Source organism: Aspergillus eucalypticola (assembly GCF_003184535.1).
Source record: "Aspergillus eucalypticola CBS 122712 chromosome Unknown BO83scaffold_9, whole genome shotgun sequence".
In the NCBI taxonomy this organism is placed as follows: Eukaryota; Fungi; Ascomycota; class Eurotiomycetes; order Eurotiales; family Aspergillaceae; genus Aspergillus; species Aspergillus eucalypticola.
This window is the reverse complement of record NW_020290283.1, coordinates 270,778-288,678: the sequence shown is the minus strand read 5'-3', so window position 1 is coordinate 288,678 and position 17,901 is coordinate 270,778. Positions and strand designations below refer to the sequence as shown.

The 17,901-nt window shown below is 49.1% G+C and overlaps 5 protein-coding genes across 5 annotated transcripts; 2 read left to right on the top strand and 3 right to left on the bottom strand.

The window, feature by feature from the left end:
- Positions 1–1,970: 1,970 nt before the first annotated feature.
- Positions 1,971–2,949, bottom strand: BO83DRAFT_463242 (uncharacterized protein; the record flags this gene model as incomplete). Its single annotated transcript, XM_025537324.1, has 2 exons — positions 1,971–2,610; positions 2,666–2,949. 2 exons carry the CDS (start codon positions 2,947–2,949, stop codon positions 2,109–2,111), a joined length of 786 nt encoding a protein of 261 aa, XP_025389181.1. The 3' UTR covers positions 1,971–2,108.
- An 815-nt stretch (positions 2,950–3,764) lies between these two features.
- On the top strand, positions 3,765–5,545 carry BO83DRAFT_358600 (Zn(II)2Cys6 transcription factor). The gene is made up of 2 exons (XM_025529312.1): positions 3,765–3,882; positions 3,965–5,545. The coding sequence occupies exons 1-2, from the start codon at positions 3,811–3,813 to the stop codon at positions 5,411–5,413; spliced, it is 1,521 nt and encodes a 506-aa protein (XP_025389180.1). The 5' UTR covers positions 3,765–3,810; the 3' UTR covers positions 5,414–5,545.
- Positions 5,546–6,307: 762 nt separating this feature from the next.
- BO83DRAFT_310454 (amino acid transporter) lies at positions 6,308–7,934 on the bottom strand (the record flags this gene model as incomplete). Its single annotated transcript, XM_025527438.1, has 5 exons — positions 6,308–6,724; positions 6,789–7,177; positions 7,224–7,421; positions 7,476–7,737; positions 7,791–7,934. The coding sequence occupies 5 exons, from the start codon at positions 7,932–7,934 to the stop codon at positions 6,308–6,310; spliced, it is 1,410 nt and encodes a 469-aa protein (XP_025389179.1).
- A 6,032-nt stretch (positions 7,935–13,966) lies between these two features.
- BO83DRAFT_463238 (carboxylesterase/lipase family protein) lies at positions 13,967–15,625 on the top strand (the record flags this gene model as incomplete). The annotated part of the gene is made up of 1 exon (XM_025537323.1): positions 13,967–15,625. The coding sequence occupies one exon, from the start codon at positions 13,967–13,969 to the stop codon at positions 15,623–15,625; it is 1,659 nt and encodes a 552-aa protein (XP_025389178.1).
- A 140-nt stretch (positions 15,626–15,765) lies between these two features.
- Positions 15,766–17,594, bottom strand: BO83DRAFT_463233 (fungal specific transcription factor domain-containing protein). Its single transcript, XM_025537322.1, has 2 exons — positions 17,276–17,594; positions 15,766–17,227 (listed from the first exon to the last, which is right to left on the bottom strand). The coding sequence occupies exons 1-2, from the start codon at positions 17,505–17,507 to the stop codon at positions 15,912–15,914; spliced, it is 1,548 nt and encodes a 515-aa protein (XP_025389177.1). The 5' UTR covers positions 17,508–17,594; the 3' UTR covers positions 15,766–15,911.
- Positions 17,595–17,901: the final 307 nt, after the last annotated feature.

Here is a 17,901-nt window from a genome sequence, read left to right as displayed (position 1 = left end):
ATAAATATCTCAGCCCATCATGGTGTTCTGGATTTACCCCTGGAGTCTGCTTGACATAGTGGTAGTGAGGCTGACGCCTGCGGAATGATTCAGCCTGTTGGTCCTGTTCTTCCGATCCCAGCTCATTGAGGTTTCTGGGTAAGTTGGGCCCCTGGAGAGACTCGGAAACATCATCGCCGTAGCTCTGTAGGCTGTTGGAATGTCCCATTATATAAAGGGGGGGGTATGGTGCTGTGCTGCCAGTCAATTCAGTCCTTTAAGTTCCAATCAATCAGAGGCAATGATGCTGTTCGGTGAAGATCCCGGGGTCAGAAGAGTGAGCGATGTAGGCCTGGGACTCCAGGAAGGATACCGGGAGCAGTTTGGAGATACTATCTGAGGCTTGTAATGTAGATGAGATGTGATTGCAGCCTATGGTTGTCAGTCTCCCTCCGAAGGCGCCGGAAGGGCTGAGAAGGGGTTTCCGAATCGGGAAAGTTATGCGTTCTCTTAGCGCCCGCAATGAGAGCTGAGAGGCAGTCTGAGTCTGCAAAGTGCTAGCTACTGATCTCAAGTCAATTTCGAAAGCTCGTGGCAGCAATACTCACGTGGTCCACGCTCCACCGGTAGATTAACTCTTCTTTCATACCCTAGTCTGAGCGACGTGTTCGGGTCAATGCAGCATCGCCCTTTTGTTGTCGGCAACGAGTCTGTAATAACCACCTTACTACTGTCAGGCGCGTTGGAGCAATAATAGAAACCGCCACTTGCTAGAACCGCAGTGAACAATAGTCGTGACTTGATTCCCACAATTCCAGTGATGAGTTTCGTTCTCTGTTTTGGGGATAGAGTGAACCATGCATCGCCCAGGCTCCGCCCCCTAACAAGCTGCTTAAAAATGTACTCCGTTCCCGCGGGGTTGTCAGCACTAGCGAAATTGCCATAGACGTCTGGAACGGGTATTCCATGCGAACGGAGATACTCCACAGTAACTTAGCCACTTCGCTTGCAATGACTAATTAGTTAGTTATGTTAAATTAACGTTAACTAACTAGTTAGTAACCGTGGCTGAGTCACTGGATATGGGATGCGGGCTACAGATTTACAATTGTCCCCCTTGGTGATTCGGAAGGTCGTATTGAAGCCTGCCTCGGCAAGCTTTGTAAAGCCGATCACATCTTCCTGTTTCTGGCAATTTGATGAAGCTGCTAAGCGCTTAAGCTCTGGGACATTAAAGGTCCGTTTCCTCTCTTCTAGTCGTATGCGCTCATTGTAACTATACATGCCAGTCAGTCAGATTATTGCGGATTGTCAACGGTGCGCCTGGAACATACATCTAACGCCCAGTAGTCAAACAGGTCGTAAATCAAAGGAGTAGAGCTGGTAAAATAATGGACCTTAAAATGGCTTATCTTTTATTGCAAGAGGATGGGGCGAAATAGCCTGACGAAGGGGCCAAAATCCACGTTTTCCCATGCTTTGATCTGGGGAGAATGTCGCCAAGTCATGTTTACGGTGAGAATTCAGTTGACAATGATACTTTCTGCATCTAAGGCAATAATTGATGCGGCCGTAACCCGATGCGGGAGTAACTAGGGGCCTGCCGCAAAGAGTAAAGATGATGCTGAACTGTGCACGGATGGTGGAGTGGGTGGTCAGACGCGACTCGGCCTTAGGATTAGGATTTCCAGAACAATGAAACACGTAGTCCATGCCCTAAGTCCGATTTTGATTGGCCTATTCGGGTAGTTTACTGCATCTACTATTGGCCTGTACGGATGAATCTGAGCACGGCCCTCATGAGCTGTCAAGATCTACCTACCTTCTTGGTTCGTAGGTAACAATGGTTGGCAGCATACCTACCTCTAACTTAACAGCAACAAAGACAAGATAGAGAATAATATGAACGTAGCATCTTATCATATAGCTGAAATATGATTTTTTTTGTATTCCGTCTTATATATTTGTAGATACACCAAGGTATCCTCCCCCAACACATAAAAAAAAAACAACAGGTATCACGTTCGCGCTGCAGTAGAAACCAATAAATAGGTAAATAAAAATGCACACGTGCATAATCATGCTCATAACAAAAAGAATCGCTGCAGCTCACTGCAGAATTCAACACATTACGCGACCTCAGTCTTCGGCTCAGAGTCCAACTGGGCCGGGGTCAGGCGCACAAAGTCAGGCTCAAGCACAGCCGACATGCCCAAAAACATTGTGATGGCCATAGCAACAATCTCTTCCAGCACATCCATGACCAGGTAGATGGTGGGGCTTCCATTAGTGCTGATAATGGAGAATCGCTCGATAGTGGTGAAGTCGCCGATCGCTGCGTAGACAACGCGGACCAGGATGAAAGGAGTGGAGAGGATGATGGCGAGGAACAACTTCTTCTGGAAGGCCTTCAGGTGACCCATCTGGAGGTACATGAAAGCAGCGAGCAGATGATAGACCACGAATAGAGCGATAAAAATAGCCATGGATGCTTTGACAGTGTTGCTTGGCTGGTAGCTGCCTCCGTCGTCACTTGCGGTACTGACTCCCGCAATACCGATAATGAGACCGATGATACCGACGATAGACACAATGTTGATCCATTTGACGGGCACCACTTGGTTGACATCACTGATCGAGTTGTTAGCGTCATGTGTATCTCTGCGACTTGTCCGAGGGGACTCACATTTGTCTGAGAACTCCGACATAGGTCAACAGCAGAGGTGCGAGACCAATCAACTCGCATACTGCGATGGCAATCTCGACGTCCTTGGAATTATGGTTGATTGACAACAGCGACGCGATACTACCGGCGATTCGAATGAGAGAGAGTGTAACAGGGTATCGCCAGATCTTGCTTCCAACCCTCAAGCCAGCCCGGCTCCATATGAAGATTGCAGCGCCGAAGATAAAGGGGAAAACAACAAGTTGCAGAATAGCAATGCCATCACGATAGGTAATAGTGCCCATTGTTGCTGTAGTTGTTATTATAGAAGATAGAAAGGTGTGATACTGCTAGAGATGAAGTGACAAGAAGAGGAAGAGTGGATAGGAAAATGAAATCTGCCTGGGATTTGAAAGACATGATTCCTGTCTCTCTTTATATTACTGAATATGCTGTGGAGCGTCATAAACCTAAAGAACACAGCCTTGTCAAAAAGATTGTTTGTTATACTTCAGACTTGATGAGATTGTCACCCTGGTTGGTTGAGCATCTACACTACCGGATAAGGAATAGCGCGAGCGGGAAGGGAAGATAAAGTCAAGTGGAATTCCAGCTGAAACTCGGTCACACAAGCAAAAAGTCCAGTCCGGAACCATGGCTGCGCCCCAGCTACGAGTGAAGCGCCGTCACTGGCCGTGGGTCTTCCCGCATTCCTCCCTTTCTTTAAGCCGCTAAGGCGCCACGGCTGGCAATGCGGTGAACCCAGTGACGATCGTCTGCCTTTTCCTCCCAAAGCCCACAACAAGATGCCGTCGTCAAAATCTAGTAAGTGGGGGCGGTTTGGGTATCGGAGGAAGCTGAGTCTCTGCATCGTGGGTCGCCAGATTGTGCTCAGGATTGCCCAAAGAGTCGTAGTGCACGTGGCAAGGCATAGACATTAGACACACAGCGCGGGGCGAGACAAGGCTGGCTAGAGGAGAGGAGCTGAGCTTGTTCAAGGGTTAAGCTCTTCAACGAAACTGCTTAACCGACTTTGAGCCTCCTTTACCCGCGGTTAGTTAGTCAGCCTCAGCCCGGGGGAGGAGGTTCTTTAACTTCATCACAATCCTCGGGGTTTCCCCTCTAACCCCCTTGTCAACGTATCCTTACGGCGCAGACAGCGAGAAATGGCATCGGGAAAAGCGCCTCGCCCAAGAGCCTCCCGCAATTGTGGAAACTGTCGGGCTGTGAAGCGACGCGTGGGTATTCCTGTGTTTTGCTACTTTGCTTTTTCATGTTTCGCGGCCAAATAAATGCTGACAGGGGCCGATCTCGGTTCAGTGCGACCAGCAGATACCCCACTGTGGACAATGCATCCGCATGCGAGAAAAATGTCCGGGCTATCGCGATGAATGGGAACTCGTTTTTCGAGACCAGACCGACAAGACCATCAAGCGATCTAAAGAGAAACGAGCAAAACGCAATGGCTCGACAACCTCAAGCCGCACCCCTTCACCACCCACCCCTGGCTTAGGGCCCAGCCTGGATGAGATCGGTGTTAACTATTTCCTTCACAACTTTGTCATTAACAACCAGACACCCTCGCGTGGTTTTTTCAACTATATCCCCGCGGTTTACAATGCCGAGGCGGAGCATTACACACTGGTGGCCAGCATGGCGGCGGTGGGCCTCGTGGCACTGGCCAATTCCAATCAACAACCCGAGCTGGCTCGGCACGCACGCATCAAATACTCCGAGGCAATTGCGAATGTTAACACGGCATTGGCGTCACCTGTGAATTCTGTCAAAGACAGCACCCTGATGTCTGTCATCTCGCTAGGGGTATTTGAACACGTCTCCAATTTCCAGTCGTGGGTGCGACATGTCCGAGGAGCTGCCGCACTGGTGGTTCTCCGCGGCAAGAGCCAATTTACTAGTACAGCCGCAACACTCATGTTCAACCAAGTACGCGCAGACACGGTGATCACTTGTCTACACGGCAATCAACCGTTTCCGGAGGACTTGCTGGCGCTGCAGGAAGAGGCGTCCAAGCACGCCGATGCTTATAGTCCATTCTGGCTCCTCGGAGTATCAGCTACCAAGTGTGTAAACCTTCTCTACAGCGTCACACAAAACAAATCGAAAGTCTCGTGGTCGGAAAAGCTGGAAGAGGCGATTATCCTCCAGGAAGAGTTTCGGCGCCTCTTTGAAATTTTCAGCCTAGCAGACCCATACACAACAATCTATGAGCCAACAGCAGACCCCGAAGTCTTTCACGAGGGGCGATTTGACGTCTACCAATCCACCTGGGCGATACGAGTCTGGAACAATGCACGATGTATCCGAATGATCGTCTCTGAGATTTTATATTCCATTTTGACGAAGGTTTTAGCCACCGAACTTCCTGCAGCGGTGCGAATGACCCTGGATGCGAAGTACCAAGAGACAGTACAAATCATGACAAGTCTCGGGGAGGACATGCTGGCTACCGTTCCACAGATGCTCGGTTATGTATCGCTCGTATCTGGGCAACATGTCTCTTATAATTTGACGTCAACTGCCAGCGTGCCGGGCGGTTATTCTTTGATCTGGACCCTCTATATGGTTGGAAAGTCTCCCGTCACCAAACGCAAATCCAGAAAGTGGGTCATCCGCCGTCTTCAAGACATTGGGCGAGGCGCAGGTTTCGCAATGGCCCTACAACTCCTAGAGGGTGTTGTGAAGATTGATCAACTCAGCGAAGCGTCAGTCCAGCGATCTGGGCCGTATTTTGAGCCCACTCGCTTATGAGTGACAGGATCAATCAATCATCTGTTATGGATGCATGTCAACACCTGATATCACTACCCCGGCGTCAGTCTTTACTTCCCTTTGGCTTCGTAAGTTATGCCTGGCGCATACTTCACATGGCCACAATGCAAGTGTTTTGTTCCATGGTATATATTATCAGTGCACATAGGAATGATCAAGTTCAAAAATGAAATGCAAAAACATACAACAGAAGGGATTCGCTGGTGGTCACCCACCCAACTACTAACCTCCCGGCGTGTGGCTTAAGTACGGCTGAGCGGACGGGAAGCCCTGTTTTCCACACCCTATGGTCGTATGTATTTGGAGTAATACATCAAAGGGTTTATGCTCTCTTTTCTCGGTTACTAACCATGTTTGACCCTGCAATCTCCACAGTAGACCACGGTGGAGGCAACGGGGTCAAAGACCCACATATTGCTGCTGAAAGCAAGATCACATTGGTCGCTCTACACTGATGATAAACTTACTGCCTCGTATCAGTCTTCATCTCTAGTCCAGCGATTACACAGGATATTATGGAACGCTGAACCTTATCAAGGGTGGTTGATATCTCCAGTGGAAACGGCAAGTGGCTCCGCGGGAGTTTCCAATCCGGCAAGTCTTGCTGCAGCTTGCATTCCTCCACTGCTGCAGGCTGGAGTATAATCCGGAGGCTGTGTTTACCCTTGGCTTCACCTATCAGACTAGGTGGCATTCCAGAATATGGGATGTATTCGGGATACGAAGATGCCCACAAGTTATTCCGTGTGCTACAGAGCATGAACAAGGGTGAAGGAAAGCATGAACACCACCCAATGTAACAGCCTATGCTACAGAAATCCCTCTCAATTCTCAACTCATCAATTGCATATATCCATGAAGACTGAACGTTACTTAGTTATCATTATCGGCACAAGACCAAGCAGAGGATCCTCCGGTCGCCTGGTAAGACTGTATAATGCTCACTACCGAAGCATAAGTGCCCCCGAACGTCAAGAAGACCCCACTTAGGATTATAAACACACACCAGGCCACACATAGACACCACTTCATGGATTTCTCTCGCTTGCCGGGTCCCCAGTTATCGTACAGCCACATAAACCCCATAGGCTGGAAACATAATGATGTGGCCAGAAGAGCTCCAACAAGTGATACAAGATCACTGAATACGGGAATGCTGCTGGCGACAATGTACGCGATTGTAGTTATACTAAACGTAGAGCCTATCCAGGTGATCCAATGCGTTGGGGTCGGCGCAGTAAGGTGTCTAGAACCCCGGAGAATGCGCATGAAGATGTGTTTAGAAGGTAACTGTATATGGTCGGGAGCCTTAGATGGGTATTCAATCAGGGACCAAAATGGAATGAAGACTCACGTGAAGAAATAGGACCGCAGAAACACAAAGCCCCGGTAGCGCAAAACCATAACTAATCTTTTTGAGCAAGGGTCCAGCAGAGCCAAGAGCTGGTGAGGCTACATGGGAACCACAGTAGTAGTATACAACTGTTCCGACCACTATGTAGATTGCGGTGACAATAACTTGGCATATGGTGAGGGATCTAGTGAAGAGATGCGGATCACGCATTTCGGAGACGACGTTAAAGAATGCTGGGGCCCCGGCGTATGCTAAAGTTATCGTTGACACGGCAGTCATGGCCTCAACAAAGCTTGGGCTGCCGAAGAGCTTATAGTCGGATTCTGGGATGACACCTGCAGTCATTGGTGCATGGCCCTGGACCCCGACACCGATCGTTACGATAAATACTAGGCAATGGTTAGACCAAATCCAAGTCCGCATCTGCAAAAACACACTTGCCTGCAATGATAACGCACGATACACCTATCCAGGCGAGCCAGCTTATACGGGCAAGAGTCTGGATACTAGAGAAGGCAAAGCCAATGATGGCTGCAACAGCCACAAATATGGCAGTGCATGCTGCATGATCAGAGAGCGCATTAAAGGCGATCGAGATGCTCAAGAGAGCAGATCCACCAGTGAAGATATAGTCTTGCAGTAGGTCAGGACACAGGCCAGATTAAATTAAGCACCATAATCACTCACATAGGATATAAGCCCCGCCGAACAGCTCGTATCCAGCGCGCCCAAGGAGCATCTTTCCAACATCGCCGATGCCATAGACCTCACGATGGCGTATTTTGAACACGCCTACCATCCAATTCGACCAGGTTGTCGTCGCTGCAATTGCAAGCAGAACAATAACTCCAGGTATTATCCCAAGGATGTCGAAACAGCTGGGTATCGTGAGAACTCCAAGGCCAATTTGCACTTTTAACATAAGGGCAACGGTTCCTATACAGCTCACCTGGGCTTCGTTAGTACAGGCTAGCTTTTCGGAGACATTATGAGGGAGCTCACGTTACGATAGTTGGTATCTCCTTCGCGGATTTCACCGAATACCGCATCATCCTGGATTGGTTCCAAGAAGGAGAGCTCGCCAGCTTGTGACTCCGCTGATAGGATGTCTTCCGGACTATTATCAAGACTTAATTGTTTCTTCATGGCAGGCTGAATTTTGGCATATAAGAGCACGAGAGTCAGAATGGTTGAATCTGAGAATTGGCCGTCCAATATTTATCGGGCACGCTCCTAGGCATAGTCCAGTCCTGGCACAACCCTATAGGACGATAGATTACATTGTAACAGCCTTCAGGGCGTCGGATACGAAAATGCGGGGAAACAGATAAATAAGGCAGCTTGTTCCGCAAAAACAGAAAGATAGTTTTGTGGGGCACAATTGATAGTCATATCAAGCGGAACCACCTTCCATACTGTCTCCCGCATCTTCCCCGCGTTCCAGATAGGGCCTCGACAACTTATTCGTCAAAAAGCGATATCCATTACTAATACAACGCTATGTCTATAGAATCTCACTATCAGAAAGTCTTACTGACAGGTCGATCGCCCAATTTTGCGCCACTCTTCACTCGATCATGCTGAACACCCTTTTAGCACATTTCCATGCCCAGCACTGCCCCTTTACGATAAATTAGTATGGACAGGAGCACAAGGACAAAGATAATTCACCCGGACTGTATGACAGGCTGGTTGAAACTACTCTTCTATCCAAGAAAGAGTATTTTACGGAAACTTCGAATTGTGTAAGTTGATGAATTATGCGCTCTATGTACTGCTCAAAGACTACGAGATAGAAGAAGAAAAGAATAAACCTAATGAAAACACGGAGACCGCTTTGTTCGAACGTTTCTATAAAGGTGTCTTGATATTGTGGGCAATCACACACTATGAGGACGCGTTATATAAATTGACTACCTCGGTTAGAGTCTAATAAAACGCAAACGGTAACCTAACTCTGCCCATCTCCTCCAAAGCCTTGCCACAAAATACCGGATGGGGATACCCTTTCCCAATGACTGTGTAAACAGGAGCTGAGCAGCGGTCCACTTCAAAAGAATAGACGTCAACGTGTCCTGGTCGCAAAATGAACGGAACTTCCGAGCCAAGCAAGATAGGGACCTCAAAATATCTCAGGAACCTTATGAATTTCATCAAGTGGGTCCGTTGCGTCCGCAACATGAATGAATTTATCCACTTTCATGGCTTGCAGAGTAAGAGAACCGTCGCTAGCGCGGGAAAATCTAGTAGTATCCCGCTTTGATCCTGCTGTGGCGGAGGACCTTTCGGCAATCTTGGGGAAGCTACTGTTCTCCGCAGACCTATTTAGATGTTGTCAAATGGTCGTGAAGATCAACAAGGACATGAAGTCAGGAGATCGTCCCTCGCTGATTCTTTCTCCGTGCAGGATGGTGGTGCCGCCGGATTCTACCATCCCGGTCTATACGGCACTTATAATCGCGCCCTTAGTGCTGATGATATATTCGGTTGAAGAGCCTTGCTGGCTCCAGCGGTTAACCATGCTTAGAAGAAAATTGATCAGATGCTATAAGAAAGATTCCTGAGGTATTGAGAGCATTCTTCTTAGCTGGAGCAGTTTCGTTGCCTTGTCTGAGGTCCTCGATCATTCCTGGACTGATACTATGGACGATACTCGTTCTTCGAAGGTCAGTCTGCGCGCCATCCTCGATGAAGCAAGGCAGATTCGAGAAGTGCTTGTCCATAAGAAGATGTCGAACAATCCACCCAACCATCAACCGGTAGCAGGAGTTAGGCAGCAAAGTTCACAGAAACTAGCACATAATTTGCATATAACTGAAAGTAAGCACATACGACCACAGGGTGTGGAGAACAGGGCTTCCCGTCCGCTCAGCCGTACTTAAGCCACACGCCGGGAGGTTAGTAGTTGGGTGGGTGACCACCAGCGAATCCCTTCTGTTGTATGTTTTTGTATTCTTTTTTCGCTCTTCATGTTTTTCGGGGCTTAGTGCTCATTCATGCCGGTCTATCTTCACGCTGCTCGTTCACTCTCCCTCCCCCTGAAGGCCCAAAACCACTACTGAATTCTAATACAATGCACTCAGTCAAACCCACCTTCGAACAGCCAGATCGTTTTTCAAGTTCAAAATTATTACTATTGGTGGAAAGTTTCCAGGCCACGGCTACAAGACTACTGAACGCAATATTGACACCTCTCGAAGAAGACCATTTACTAGAGCGTATGGCCTCACGTCAATTAGAGCTTTTTGGTAAAACAATTGAGTAAAAGTGCACTCCGCAAGAAGAATAAAATATTTGTCAGGAATAACCAGAGAAAACGAAGTCAAAATAAATAGAAGGCTTAGTATTCAATAGGATAAAATCAGATTGCACCAAAGAATAGTTACCTCTGCATTCGCATGGAAGTACAGGTGAATACCTCTAAAAATGGGTAGAAAATCTGCATTGAGGATTGCTGTATCAAGAAAAGTGGAACCCCTTGTCAACTTGCTTTTCGGGACAGCCAAATATTTGTATGTCTTCCCTACAAAACCTTAAGTAAAAGAGTCCTGTTAACGTACCTCCCGGCCGCACCGGCCACCCCTAGCACACCGCCCTAGAATCATTGTACTACTCATTGCTAATTCACATCCTTTGATAGAAAGAGTGGTTGCATGTAGAAACACGTTGGGCGGTGTACTGGGTGGCCAGTGCGGCCGGGAGTTACGTTATTACATTGCCAATGGTAAATATATTCTGGTCGATCCCTGCGTGTATATCCCCCTCAATTTGTGTCTGTCCTCAATAGTAATTGAAAATTTTATTTTACCGACGTGGCTTTCGTAGCCTCGTATGCCAATCAGTTCTCCTTCTGAATTTTGTAGGACAGTTTGGCTTGCGCTTTTCCATAGTCTGGAAATGCTGCATTGACGTATAGGGTACGTCTCGCTTCTGTACCATCGTGGCCTCTGATTGTAAAGCGTGCATCGATTGAATAGTTAATCTACGCCCGTGTGAAGGTTCCAATGACAGTGGAAATGGTGAATTAAAGTCGGAAATGCTGTATGTGAGATGGGGTTGCTAGCATGACTTGTGATGTGGTAGAAGAAGTGATGAGAGAAGGATCAGATGGTTGTGTTCTTTATCCAAGACAGAGAGATAACTTCGGACACATCAGGCAACTATCATGACTTTAACCCACCTTGACTGTGACTAATTCACGGAATTGCCGGCCTCAGCTCAAGTCTCGGGGATCGCAATCTAGAATGATGCTTTCTGTAATGCTCGACTCCTCATTCCCGCATAATTGCCCTGTCCAGTACATCACGAGACGCAACCTTGCAGCTGCTTGTGATTCATCCAGCGGCATGCCATAGTTGACCATCCCTGCAGACAGGCCGCAAAGGATCAAGCCAATGGAGTCATAAACAGCCTGAAAGATGGATCCATTTGATTGGCTATATACATAAAGCATCCATTTGCCCAAACTGTAGTCTATGAGTATTGCAATACGGTCGCCTAGTCGTAGTGTTGCAGTGATTTATCTTACTCTATATTTTCTAGAACTAGGTGAACTCTCTCAAACCTTCGTAGATACAGCTTTAATGTCAAGATAAAGTATCTGGTGATTGGTATATCTTCAAGAACGTGATAGTATATTAGGGTAAGACTACCGACCACGGGTACTCAAGTGGCGTGGAAATATGCGAACCAGGGATTCAACGCGGGCCCCTGACTGTGAAATTCATTTGCGAAGCATGTGATCAATGGGTGATATGCTCAGCAAGACTATGAGTAATGACATACAATGGTTCGGAATGGTCAGAGTACAGATTTCCCTTACTTACTCTGTGTTAGTAGTCTAGTGTAGAGGTACAGGGATCTGGACAATCTCGGGTTGCCTAGGATAATGGTTTATACAAACAAATAGAACGCCCCCTCCCCGGGGAATCGCAGGCCATTGTGTGGAAACCAAGGTCCAGAATGGCTCTGGACTATATCTGTCTTGCCAAATATACCAATAATTCACCTGACCTTTTCGGTAGTTTTAGGTGAGTGATAGCAGCTTACATCTTAAGAGTTGATTGACGTTGACAGTCAGTTAGAACACTTGAGAATAGAAGCAGGGATAATCTAACGGGGGAAACTATATAGACATATCAGATCATTTATGACAGCGGCATCAAAGCCATGATTGTCCTATACAACTAGTGAAAATGGCTGTCAAGGTAAGGTAATTCACACCTTGGAACTGAGATCTCTCAGTCAGTTCTTGGCTCAAATCATTTCGCTGGCGAAGGACTGGCGCTCTTCCTTTAGATCGACCCTAAAGGTACACGCACACTTTTATATAAGCATAATTCCTTTTGCGCGCTAAGAGGTGACTTTGCTACTATCTATAGACAATAAGCGGCATTTAGGTTGTCACCGTATGATCTTATGGTTTTAGCGAATGTGCCTGCTCCACTCTCAACAAATGACAGGGAGGACGTCCCGCTCGCCAGTACCTTGCATTACTTTGTTTTCGCCTAAATCTAGTCCTGTATTTCATGGCTCCATGATGTTCTGATTGAATGAGAGATCCCTCGGCCCTAGACGCCATCTAATGTGTTCCTTGCGTAGCGACATTAGCTCGGGACTAATTCACAGCAGTATACGAAGCCCAATTTCGTGGCTATGGAGACTGGTTTCAAATAGTAGCTCAAAAGTCATTCGGGCACTCGAGAATATATTCGATCGTAGAACAGCGGTCCATGGTTAGTACGCGTGCTGACGAGAGGTTCAAGCCCCTTCTCGTCTGTGCCAAGTAGCCGATGAGATCTCAAGCCTAAGGTCACTCACATTGTGACGTGGGCATGCGTGGATCTCGATTTGTTGGTGTGAGGGGTGAACCGACACGCACAAACATAGCTACTTGTAACAGCCGTTCTTCGCGAAGTTGACGAGTTCTTATGTCCGAAACAGCGTGAGAATCTTGACGTATTGCACCCTTAATCTCTCAACAGGCTTGCGAAACAACACTAGATGACCATCGTAGTGACAACGCGTATACAAAAAAGCTTATGCTCGAGATAGGCCGCAGTGGAGGTCAAGTTGAGCGAATTCTTCCCCGTAAATTGACAGCGTTGTGGTGAAGATGAACCAGACTTTGTTGCCGGAATCGGCCGGACCATACCCGATTCGGGGTGAGTTTGCGAGGTTCCGTGCGGGAGCTCGGAGGTATCCTTCGCATCCACTCGGATCCACTTCAGGGTTTGTCCAACCCTTTTCCTTCTTGCGGGGAGCCTCGGCCGCATATTCCATTATCAGTAGGCTTCCTGGTGATCATCCGGCGGGGTTGCATCATACCCTCTTTTGTTCAGCAAAACCCAGGAAGTCTGCAGCACCCCAGACTGAAACGCGCGGCCAACGTGGGTCCTAATAAACAATAGTATTCCAACTACGTTGTAGGTGCCGAACAGGCCGAGGTTATCTACATTATCAATCTTCAGTTCCGGCAATCTGCAAGTTTCCAAGGTCAGGGTTCAATTGCCAGGGAGTTGGCCGCGCTGTGCTGCTGCTATCTTCAATACTCTTTCTAGATCACAAGATGCACATAAGCATACAAGTAAAAAAATGGGTACGGAGAATCTACCTCTCTACTATAGATAGACTACACGATAGTAGTCGCAGTATCAAACGTAGTTTGTAGCTCGAGCCCTCTCTGATCGGCAGGGGTGCGCAGAAACCTATACAACGAAGATTGGCTGCCCTCGGCCTCGGCCTGCAGAACTGGCAGTGTTCTCCGCCACCTCTCCCAGAATGTCTACCGTCCTCATGTATTTGAAACGGGTATTCTTCTCGCAAATCAAGGGTCTCGTCGATGCTAGTTTACCTGTACGGTCGTCATCGGTTGGCGTAGTCAATCGAAGTCTCCAAATGGGTGAACTTCATCCCGTAGAGGCTTATCACATTGTCACACTCAAACCACCTTCGGGTTTATCGGAACGGCAGGTCTTTCATCATTCCACTACTTGACATCCATTAAGCTCATTCCATTGTTCCGTCCGGGCGGGTCTCAACTTCCATCCTTGGCCATGCTTGTTGCAGAGGTACCTCGAATCGAACCTATATATATGCCGATCGCCACCCAGTTTGCTACTCTTTTTCCCTCATCATCATCTCCATCCTTCCTTTCCATTTTCTTTGAATTTTCCGGCATGCCCTCATTTACTACCAAGGGCCTCGCCGCTGTGGCCCTGGGCGCTGCTGTCGCTCAGGCCCAGCTCTGGGATCAGGTCATCCAGACAAACCTCGGTCCTGTTAAGGGCTTCAAGTACTTCACCAACGAGACTGTTCTCGAGAAGTACTTCGGTACCACCGAGTCCAATGTCACCGCTTTTCTGGGTATCCCCTTCGCTGCCGACACTGGCTACCAGAACCGCTGGAAGCCTCCCCAGCCCCGTGAGCCCTGGAACACGACCTTGAACGCCACCTCTTTTGGCCCTGCATGTCCCAGCGACCTCGAGACTTATATCAGCGAAGACTGCCTCAGCCTGAACATCTGGACCAATGCTGCATCAGCCGACGCCAAGCTTCCCGTCATGGTTTGGAACCAGGGTTCCGACGAGACCAGTGATAATGCTTGGTGGTATGGTGGCGGTATGGCCATGAAGGATGTTATCCTCATCTCCTTCAACCGCCGTGACGATGCCTTCGGCTACCTCGCCCTCCCCGAGCTCAACGCTGAGGGTCTTGCTGCCACCGGTCACAACACCTCTGGCAACTATGGTGTCCTGGATCAATTGGAGGTTCTCAAGTGGGTTCAGAAGAACATCGCCAACTTCGGTGGTGACCCTGACCGTGTCATCGTTGCTGGTCAGTCCTTCGGTTCTTCCCAGGTCTACCACGCCGTCAACAGCCCTCTCTTCTCCGGCTACTTCCACGGTGGTATCTCCGAGTCTGGTATCCGCTACCCCTACGACACCTTGCTTGCCGGGCTGGCCACTTCCTACGTCAACATGTCTGCCGCCCTTACCCATGGTACATCCTACATGAGCGAGCACAACGTCTCCACCGTCGCCGAGCTGCGTGAGCTCTCCATGGAGGACCTCCTCATCGGCTCTCAGGACCGTGTCAACAGCACCTGGATCTGGTGGGTTACTGCTCTCTCCACAGACTACCCCCTGATCTTCAAGCCTGTCCTGGACGACTACGTCCTTCCCTCCACCTACCTTGAGACCCTCATCAACGGCCCTGCCAACGACGTCCCCGTCATCACCGGTAACACCAAGGACGAGTCCGGCGCCGCTACCACCACTGACTACACCGTCCACGAATACCTCAACTACACTTCCCTGAAGTACGGCGACCTCTTCGACCGCTACATCAAGCTCTACCCCGCCGACAACAACCAGAGCACCGCCGACCGTTCCTGGAACGCCGCCGCCCGTGACACCTCTCTCATTGGCTCCTGGGCCTACGCCACCGACTGGTACAAGGCTGCCGAGTCCGACTTCTACACCTACTACTGGACCCACGCTCCCCCGGGCCAGGACCAGGGTGCCTTCCACCAGTCTGAGATCATGTACGCCCTGAATGCTCTCTATGCCAACGCCGATACCTACCCCTTCACCGATGTCGACTACGAGATTGGTGCGAAGATGTCCGCCTACTGGGCCAACTTCGCCAAGACCCTCAACCCTAACCAGGGTGGCTCGTACACTGGCAAGGGCAGCCTGCCTAACTGGGCCCCCAACAGCCCCAACGGCACCCAGATCGTCATGGAGCTGGGTAACTACTTCGGCAATGTTCCCATTGCTCACCCCGACCAGGTTAAGTTGATTATGGACTATTTCCACCAGCAAATTCCTTACTAGATGAGGATCATGGCGCGCTACAGCGTGCCGCTTGTATGCATCTTGTGGAGCAGTGCTCCCGTTTCAATGGACCAGACATAGCTAATATGTCTGGTCCGTCTGCTGTCACTAGACCTTGACATTCTATGCAGTATATTCGCTTCTTAGCTTATCAAACTCTTTGATAATATATTTTGTACATGTATCAAAACCTTTTTCTGCTACTTTCCATTCAAAGCTCCATGGTACATAGCATAACCGGCGTAGACTACCATAAGACCTCCATAACACATACATAATGAAGCACTCAAAGCACCCAAGTAAACTCATCATCTCCCAACTGCCCAAACAACTCATCCAACGATAACTGCTCCAGCTCATGCGCATGAACATCCGGCATGAACCTCTCACCGCCACCACCAACCCCGCCCACACCCCTCTGTTCCTGCCCTACCGACGGCTCATCCTCACTAAGCGGATGCATAAACTGCGTTGTTACGCGCATCCTAGCACCGGGAGCTGCCGGCCCGGACGATCCCAGCGTTTCCGTTGGACAGATTTTCGGATCGAGTAGATCCCAGAACAGCGATGGCTGGATAGTGATCGTCGTACCTCTCGTTATCGTTGCACCTTGATGCTCTGAAGATATAGACGGGTTCGTAGTCGCCACAGATGCCGACGCCTGAAGTGCATGGAGTGTCTTAAGCCTATGCGAGATGTGCGGCCAGACCGTTGACATTCGAGTTAATAATCTCTCTGCGACAACGAGATGTCCTCGTGCTTTTTCCCCGATTCCTCTGTCCCTGGCGAATTGGAAGATCCATGATATGGACGCAGTAGCTGCTACTAAATGGGCTATTAATGGGTCGTGGAGCGGTAGTTCGAAGTTCTCCCATGCTTGAACGAGTCGAAATACCCATTCGGAGTGAAATAAGGCGTGGTCGACTGTTTGTTGGAGGAAGAGGCGGGACTGGGAGACGCCGCGGTTCCCGCGTAATATGACGAGGTGGATGAAGGGGTGGTTCTGGATTGCGACGAGGGCGTGGCAGAAGACCTGCATTGAGATCCAGGAGGTCCAGTATTCCTGGTGGGTAAAGATCTCGGCGCGAGTGCGTTTAGTGAAGGCTACGTTGCGGAGGAGATGGGATTCTGGGAGTTGCGTTTCGTGTTCGTTGCGTCTGTGGTTGAGCTTTGAGTAGGTGGAACGTAGGGACCAGGGGGTTTCTTCGTTGAGATTAGGATTCGTGCGGATGCTGTGGAGGTAGGAGGCTGTTTCGCCCCAGATGATTATTAGTTGGATACCGTAGGCGACGATGCCATGGTCGTTAGTTGGGTCGGTGGTGTCGAAGAGGTCGGCTTGGGTAGGGGATGCGGAGGGGAGTGAGGGTGGGACGGGTGCGCTGGGCGGATAGGGATATTCGGGGGATATTTGGGTTTGTGGTGGAGATGGGATGGATAGTTGCGGTGTGAAAATGCTTTCTAGGATGCGTATGCTCCAGTGGCAACGGGATATTGTGAGGTCTCTTGTTTCTGATTGATTAGTGTTGTTGTGTTGTAGGGTTCGGAATGCTTGGAGTCGGGATGCCATTCCGATTCTCATGCAGGCTTGGGCTTGTTTGCCTTCTATTCGGGGATTAGAACAGGTCTTCAAGTCAATGCGAAAATGCGTACCTTTGATGTCCCGTAGGGCTAGCAAGCACAGCGACTGCAATACTTCCACTTGTGGTATGCCCTCGATGGCCATTTTCACAACTGCCTGTTCGGCGGACTGAGAATAGAATTTCCGAGCTTCTATCTCTCTGTCATGGTAGAATTCATGACCTGAAAACAGTAATATAAGCGTTAAGAAACTCCAAAGAAGAAAGTTTGGCGCTTTAGCCAGATCCGACTGGAGGGTGTCCATGCTGAACAGCGGTAGTGGCTGCAGATGTAGCACTTTTCGGTACACCTCTGTAAAGTGTTGCAATGTCTCCGTGGGTGGATGTGGACTTATTCAGTTAGCCAATATACCGATTTTTGGTGGCACTAGGACATTTACTTTGTTGGTGAGAAGGTAGGCATATCACTAGGACTTTCTCGCACGGGAACCTGCCAGTCCAGCTCTCTCTGCGAGGTACTATTGCTCTCAGGAGTTCCCGGTGATGGTTCGCCATTTCTGCTGGAGCGTGCGCTGACGATATGTCAGTCGACTGTACAGGGACATATATGTAGGGTAAAGAATATGCACACCATAGCGCTCCATACAGATCATTAACCTGTGACTCGAGTATCCGTAGCCGGTCTTGGGTAGCTCTTCT